The sequence below is a fragment of the Lycorma delicatula genome, chromosome 1, assembly GCF_047948215.1.
Source record: "Lycorma delicatula isolate Av1 chromosome 1, ASM4794821v1, whole genome shotgun sequence".
Lineage (NCBI taxonomy): Eukaryota > Metazoa > Arthropoda > Insecta > Hemiptera > Fulgoridae > Lycorma > Lycorma delicatula.
Genome location: NC_134455.1, coordinates 80,438,995 through 80,446,626, shown reverse-complemented (window position 1 = coordinate 80,446,626; position 7,632 = coordinate 80,438,995). Strand labels below are relative to the sequence as shown.

The window sequence follows — 7,632 nt, the reverse complement described above, 5'->3', positions numbered from 1 at the left end:
ATGTACATCTTAAAATTTCTTTAAAATACATATGTAATTACTACAAACCTGTAAATATAATATAAGGTTTAGATTTTAATGTGACTGGACGCATTTTCAGAAAAATAAATTTACAAAATAATAAAAGTTTTATAATTATATTTCTGATATAGCAAACTAATATCCACTGACATAAATTATGTGCTCATTTCAACCTCAAAGAAGGAAAGAAAAAACTTATAATTGGGGATTAATTAAAAGAATATTTTTAAAAAAATTTAATTAAATAAAATAAAGAACTAATCTTTAAAGACCTCTATAAAAAAAAAAAAACACTTAAAACTTAATAGAGAAAAAAGTTAAAAATACAAATGGCAAGAAAATCTTCATGTTCCAGTTTGTACAGTTAGTTATAGTTTATCACATCACACTTGAAATATAATAAATTCAAACTTAAGTAAATAATATAAAAAACAAAGGCTAATATGATGTAAAATCCATAGTGTTATTTTACATCTAAAATATTACAAGTAAAAAATAAATGTAGAGGGCACAATCCACAATCTGTCTTCAACTATTAAAAAGTTATAACTGAACTTTAGTCTTAAGCTAATCCCGTAATTAAAAAAGCTATTTGGCAGATGGTCAGCCAAAACACTGAATACCATATAATATAATATAACTTGAATAATAGTATACAATTTCATTTCACTCTTACTTTTATAAAATAATACATCTGCTAATAAATATATTGTTTTACAGAACTTCAAAAAGTTAAAAAAGAAAAAAGAAATACTGTCACCTATCAAAACAAGTTAAAAAAAAAAAAAAAACATTTAAATAAAAATCATTGCAACTATACACTTAAAAAAAGATTAAGTAAATTACATAAAATAATAAAATACAATAAATAAATGATAACACCATGGCTGCCAACAATTCAGACTAGATTTTCAGCACTAAAAATCAAACATGGGATTTTTAAAATTATATTATTAACTGAGAGAAAGAAGAAATTACAACTTCTTAGATTTGCATATTATATTAGCCTAGTACCATCCACTCATATTATCATACAGATAACAATAAATATCCATGAATTTATGCACTAAAAATAAACATATATTTAACTTTTTGAAAAATATCAGAAACATATTTTTTTTTCTTAACTGGGTCATAAATTGTTTTTTAAAGCTCAATATCACCAACAATGTACATAACTGCATGGAATTTAATAAAAGGAATAATAAAAGATATGCATATTACTATGTTAACTTACATTTTTGATTTTTTTTTGTCAATGTAATGACGAAATTCAATATAAAATCATCTTTTTAAATTCTATTACTATAAACCACCTAGTACAGAATACTAAGATATATATTACCTTAATTTTACTATGAAAGTACTTTTGTAAAATTAAGCTAAGGAATGACTTATTTCAATATTCTACACTAGGTTGTTTATATTAGTAGAATTTAAAAAATGATATAAAAGTACGGAGGAATAATATGAATTTTAAAATGATTAATTTCATTAAAATCTTCTTTATTTGGGTGTATACAAGAATATCAATGATACACGCTTGTAATTTGACTCCTATTTTCAGCATGTAGAACTTAGTATAGTATAAGTTTTATTTAGTGTAGAAATATACAGAACTTCTCTTTAATAACTAATAAAAAAAAAAAACTTTATACATATATTTGTTATACAACATAACCAAAGATGTTGTCATTTGTCCAAAGATGCTTCACTTCCATATTTTGTATGGAAGTGAAGCAGTCTCTTTCGTATTTTCTTCAGAAAAATTTATATATCAAGAACAGATTGACATATTTCGGTAAAATTCTACATACATTTTAAACCAACATTCTCAGTAAAAAAAAAAAATCTATGTGGAAATTTTTCATGTACATTTTTTTCAGATGGTAGCCAAATTCATTTCTACATCATGGATATCTCTTTAAATACTGTAATATTTTATAACTTTAATTTAAGCATTTTATTGAGAGGTGTCTCTTACTTGTTCATTTGTAAATTAAACAACCATACTTGCAAAAAAAATCATTACAGTAAATATAAAAATTGAAAAATAATTCAGTTTAAAGAATGAATACTGCATCAGTTTTTTACTTCATTAAGAAACCAAGTTTTTCAAATGTATTCACAGAGATATGTTTTTAATTGTATTTTTCAGTAATGACCTACATTTACAAGTTCATAAATTTTTATTTATGCTGTTAATGTAGTTTTTCCTACAGAAAATATAATTAACTATACAACTTGCCAATAAGCAAAAAATGATTATACTTTTTTTATTATTTTATATTATTCTTATTATTTTGTGGCAGGGCTTATAATAACGATTGTGATGCAGCATGAGTCTACCAGAAATCATTTTAGAAAGATAAACCAAATCATAAAGCCCTTGTTGCACTATTTCCTTGACTCAGAGAAATAGAAACTCAAAAATTATTTACTGGTGGTTGAGAAAAGTAACTTGTTCAAGCATCTGATGAAAAGGATAATATCCTACAATTTTTCAGACACGATCCAAGTGTGAGCACAATAAAATAGGCTAATATTTCAGATGACTGTCTCACAGATTCTCATGTTTTACCCATTAGAGTTAATGGCAATATCTACAGGAATTTCCCATCAAATTTTTTTCTTGATTTCTTAACATGCATTAAATACTTATTTAATCTGTAGTAGAACTCCACCACAATTTAGCTTACATTCAGGATGCTGTTCAATATAAGATGAAAAATGAATAAAGATTGGACAGTCAGCTTGTTTGGCTGATCTCAACGCCAAGGTATTTTATTTTGGAGTAGTATATAATGTTAGTGTGCACAATAACAGTACATAGTGAACTAATGATAAGCCAATATGTTTTTTGTCACAACTGAAATCATTCAAAATTGACTGGCTATTCTTCTGTAAATCAGTATTTTCTTCTTAAATAGTATTATATACATACAGGCTGCAACTTGAATTAACTTAAAATCTGAGGGTCAGGCTTCCTTGGAGGTTAGATGGGGAAAAAGTCTAACCTAACTTGACCTCTTGAAAATAAAGGCAAATTATAATTACCTCTAGGAAAACTCATGATCTTTTCAATTCCTAGCATTATCAAAGTTAAAGAACTAGGGGAGTTTGATTCACTATTACTTTTCTGTTTTGTTTTTTTTTACTACAAAACAGATATAAAATAACTAGTAGTTCATTAAAGTAAAATTAGTTTTACTTTATTAACATCACCACCTAGATAAACTGTGATTTATGATCCAATGTCCAAACAAATACTGTATAAATAGAGAAGATAGTCAAAATGAAAAATTCTTGTAATATGCAAACATAATTTAATTTTAGAACATAAGATTTTCACTTATATTTTGGTGTTAAACAAGTTAAAATTGTTACATTTACCTCAGCCAATATTAAAAAATTGTATTATTGAAAAACCAAACAATATTTCAGTAAGAACTACAAAAAATGGTCTCAGAAAATTCAAGATACTTTTTCGGAATCAGTCAGCCAATTTTTAAATTTTTTTTTACTTAATACTTGTAAAATACCTTCTTTTTGAATGTTTAATTAAAAATATGTTGCAGAAATGGAGGTAAAATGATAAATTCACAGAAAATGTTTCACTGAAAAATTGCGGGTACTTTTTTTTTTAAAAAGCAGGTACCACTTTTTTTTTCTTCCACATCAGTGGGTATTTGGAGATTTGCAAAGAAATTATAAATATAATCTAACCAAACTTAACCTACGCTCACTAACCCTGACTAGCAAGAGAAGGTTAAGTTTGGTTAGATTACATTGTTTTCTTTAAAAGTTTAAGAGCATTCAAAAACAAGCTATTTTACAAGTATTATGTTAAAAAAAATTTAACTGGCTATTGGATTCTGAAAAAGTACCAAATTCAATTTCATTATAGAAGTTTATTATAGAAATTCAACCTATTTCATTATAGAAGATTTTCACCAAACAAAAGTTTACACAAAATCCTTAAATACCAAATGATAATAAATCTCTAGATTCAAATCTGACTTAGGAAAAGTTTAGTAGTAATAGCTATTTTAGAAGTTTGCAAGTTTTTAGCTTTTTATACAATCACTCAGTACTAAATACCAACACCATACAGTTACCATTCTAAAAGGGAAGTAATCATTTACTTCATTAATAAATAAGGTACCTAAGTGAAGCAAAAAATTCAGCTTCTAAATTAAACTATTTATAAAAACATTCATAGCAAAATGAAGAGAATAAATTGAAAAATTGGATGTCCACAATAATTTGTATCAGATCATTCATAGTTATATTACAGTTCTATCAGCTTGTCGATTATAGATTTACCTTTTTCAAGAAGGTCTCATTGTTGCTGGTGAAAACTCTAGACTAACCTGAAAGAATTGATCTGGAAAAGACTGGTCTAGAAGCTGTAACAAAGTACATCTAAAATAATAGTATACATCAGTTAGGAACCTTATACATAATGAAGTTTTAGACTGTTATAGTAAAAATTCAACTTATTATAAGATAAAATTTGGTAGCATTTCTAAATTAAAAATTCAAAGTGTAACTTAAGGACTGCAAAAACAAATATGTTTATTGAAATAAGGTCTAAATTTAGGGAAGAGATTTTAGAAGGAAGGACATGCAGATAGATTATATATCAAATTTTATAAAGAATTATTTTTCTAGATCAAGGTGTTTTAAATGTCAGAAGCATAGCCAGATTTCCAAGCACTACTAATAAAGGTCACAGATTTAATACTGATTACCGTAATTAATTTACTACTAATTATGATCTTACCATCATCCTGTCCTGTATCGACTGGTTTAGGCCTTCTTCTAGGTAATGTCAAATTGACAGTTGTTACCAATTGAGAATCATCTTTTAGATTTGTTAAGTTTGGAGTAGATGTCCAGGATGAAGCAGCTTTACTGAAACTAAAATAAATAAAATCAAAATAGTACACTGAAACAAAATACTTATAATATGAACATTTAAGTTCTGTACAAGATACACAATATCATATATAAGTACAATTTACACAATATGGATTAATAACTATGGTCCCAATGAGAGAAAATTTATTAAAAAAGGTAACTACAGCTCATTCAAACCAAGTTGTTATTTTTTAATTATGAATAGTCCATTAAAAAAAAAACTTTTTGCACTTGGGCTGTTGATAATAAAAAAAGTTACCTGATTTTTAGTACACTTTTAATTTCAGAAGCACATACATATGCAATTTGAAACTCAGAAATTTCCCTTTATAAGAGATATTTTTGAATTTTTTTTTTTTAGCAAAAACAAACCAGTCAAAACCTTTAATAATTTTGCAAATTAAAAATTTGTTCTACAAGATCAATTTTTTTAGTTTTTTTAGAACAAGATCAGTTTTTTTTAGTTCTTCAAATAAAATATATCAGCTGTTAATAGTCTTTTAGTAAAACAGGAGTAAGAAAATCTGTAAGAAATAAAAGTATGATAATTATTTTTGCTATAATTAAATGCAGAAAATTGAGGAAGTAATGCAGATTCTATATTAATTTCTAGAGTGATGGATGGGCATAGAACTTGGCAGCACTCTATGTATAGTTTGCTTACAGTATTACTTTTACACACAGTACCCGCAACAATTAGTTTTTAAATTTTTCAAATAAAACCATAAATTGTATTATTTACTACATTTAAATATAATTGACCATTGATGTTTTATATTGATAACAATATAATATAATGGCATTATAGGCTTCAGAAACTTAATTTTTACTCATAATTTTATTTTTTTAAGTATAAAGAATTTGCATAGTATATTTTATATTCAAAATTACCATTTTACAATAGATAAGTTAAGTTTTAATTCAAATGTAGATAAATAAAAAGAATTCAATGGACTATAATTAGTATATAACACTAACATCTTAGCAATTTACATGAATTATTTGAATATCACTTTACTTATAAGTATTTTATCAAACAAGCGAACCAAAATGTAATCTTATTTTTGTTTCTTTTATTCTATTATTCAGTGACTAAGAAAAAAATCAGAACAATTTTTATTGACCTGAAAAGTCTACAACAACCCTTTAGTACATTAATAGTCCCCTTCAAATTCTTTTTAGCCCCTTTATAAGGGATTTGTTATTGTTTATAAGAAAACATGATAAAAATGTCTGAATTTGAAGTAATTTTCAATGTCTAGGGAGAAAGAGAAGTAACGATTTTTAGCTGCTCTTGCTCCTGAACACTTCATCTGAGATGGTTGAAACTACGTCAAGATATTCAAAGCAAATGCAAGATACTTTCTATAAAGAACAACTCTTTGTGTTTAAAATTGAATGGTCTCAAAGGCAATCCATATGAATATTAGATTAAAAAATCAGGTCTATCTTTCTTTATTAACACAAATTCAGTTTTTATAAGGCTATTATGCAACTGTTAATTGAAGACTAATAAGGAAACTGTTAACTGAAGACTAATAACAACTTATTCAGTCTTAGCTCCAATAGAGCATAGTAATTCCAGTTGACATACCATCAATTCCCACAGCCAAATTCAAATTATGATGTTTAATATCCTCTGAAATCACTGTCTATTTCTTTTTCTTTTCCAGCACTTCAATGGAAAATTGTTCCCTTATATACAGTCATTATATGTATTTTTACCAATCTCTTCTCTGTTTAATAGTGGTCTTTAGCTTAGACTTCTGATGTATATGATTACATTAGAAGAATCTTTCACAAAAGTTCTAACTTGCCTTGGATATACAAAATAAATTCATTTAGAAATATGATACATACGTCATACATACAAATAATAATGATCTAATATGAATAAAGAATTGAATATATAAAAAAAATTGCAAATATAAATGGATATAATAATAAATTATTTGATAAATATTTAAATAATAAATATATATCAGAAAAACCATATTAATAAATAACGATAATAATGGTAATAATCAAGAATAAGAATATATTTCACATAATACATATATATAATTAAAAAGGGTATAAAACTGCATATATACCTGGTAAACCAATAAAATATATTATAAAATATTATTATTAACAAACATGAATTTAAAGAATCTATAAAATTAATGTAATAATTGTGATGATAAATGTACTGGGTGATATTTAATTACTGAAACAGCTTTATACACATATCTGAGAGATGTTTGCAGGCAGAAAGAAATGGGGTTCTACATAGTTAAAAAAATCTGCATTTTGGTGGGTTTTGAAGTTTTGTCCACCATCTCAGATTCGCCATATTCAATTAAAGTTGCAATGGCAGAAAAATCATATTAACAATAAAATGAGGTAAAATGCACTGCTTGAACGATTTTATTGCATTTTACATTCATAGTGCTGACAATAACGAACATTAAACAGTACTATAATATTGATAATAATAAACAATAACTAATTATTACAAACAAAATAATTTAAACGACTATATCAACTCATATTATTTACTTTAAATATTGCAATAATTTTAAAATTTTAAATAAATGCTTTCGATCATAAATTACTAATGAAATAGATTTTGAAAACATACCATTTTATAATAACTGTTCAAAATGCTTCTCCTCCACAACTTGGCAGTGTGCTACCTCAAGTAAT

At 25.5% G+C, this 7,632-nt stretch overlaps 1 protein-coding gene across 6 annotated transcripts in view; it reads right to left on the bottom strand.

Annotated features, from left to right (window-relative positions):
* LOC142319510 (uncharacterized) overlaps window positions 1–7,632 on the bottom strand; it is a 341,658-nt gene that overhangs the window by 235,077 nt on the left and 98,949 nt on the right. For all 6 annotated transcript variants that reach the window (XR_012755208.1, XM_075356870.1, XM_075356889.1 and 3 more), the window contains exon 5: window positions 4,808–4,944. Coding sequence is in view for 5 of the 6 variants with exons in the window: in XM_075356870.1 (XP_075212985.1) it covers window positions 4,808–4,944 (137 nt within the window). In the remaining variant the exon portion in view is untranslated. The remainder of the gene's footprint in view (window positions 1–4,807; window positions 4,945–7,632) is intronic.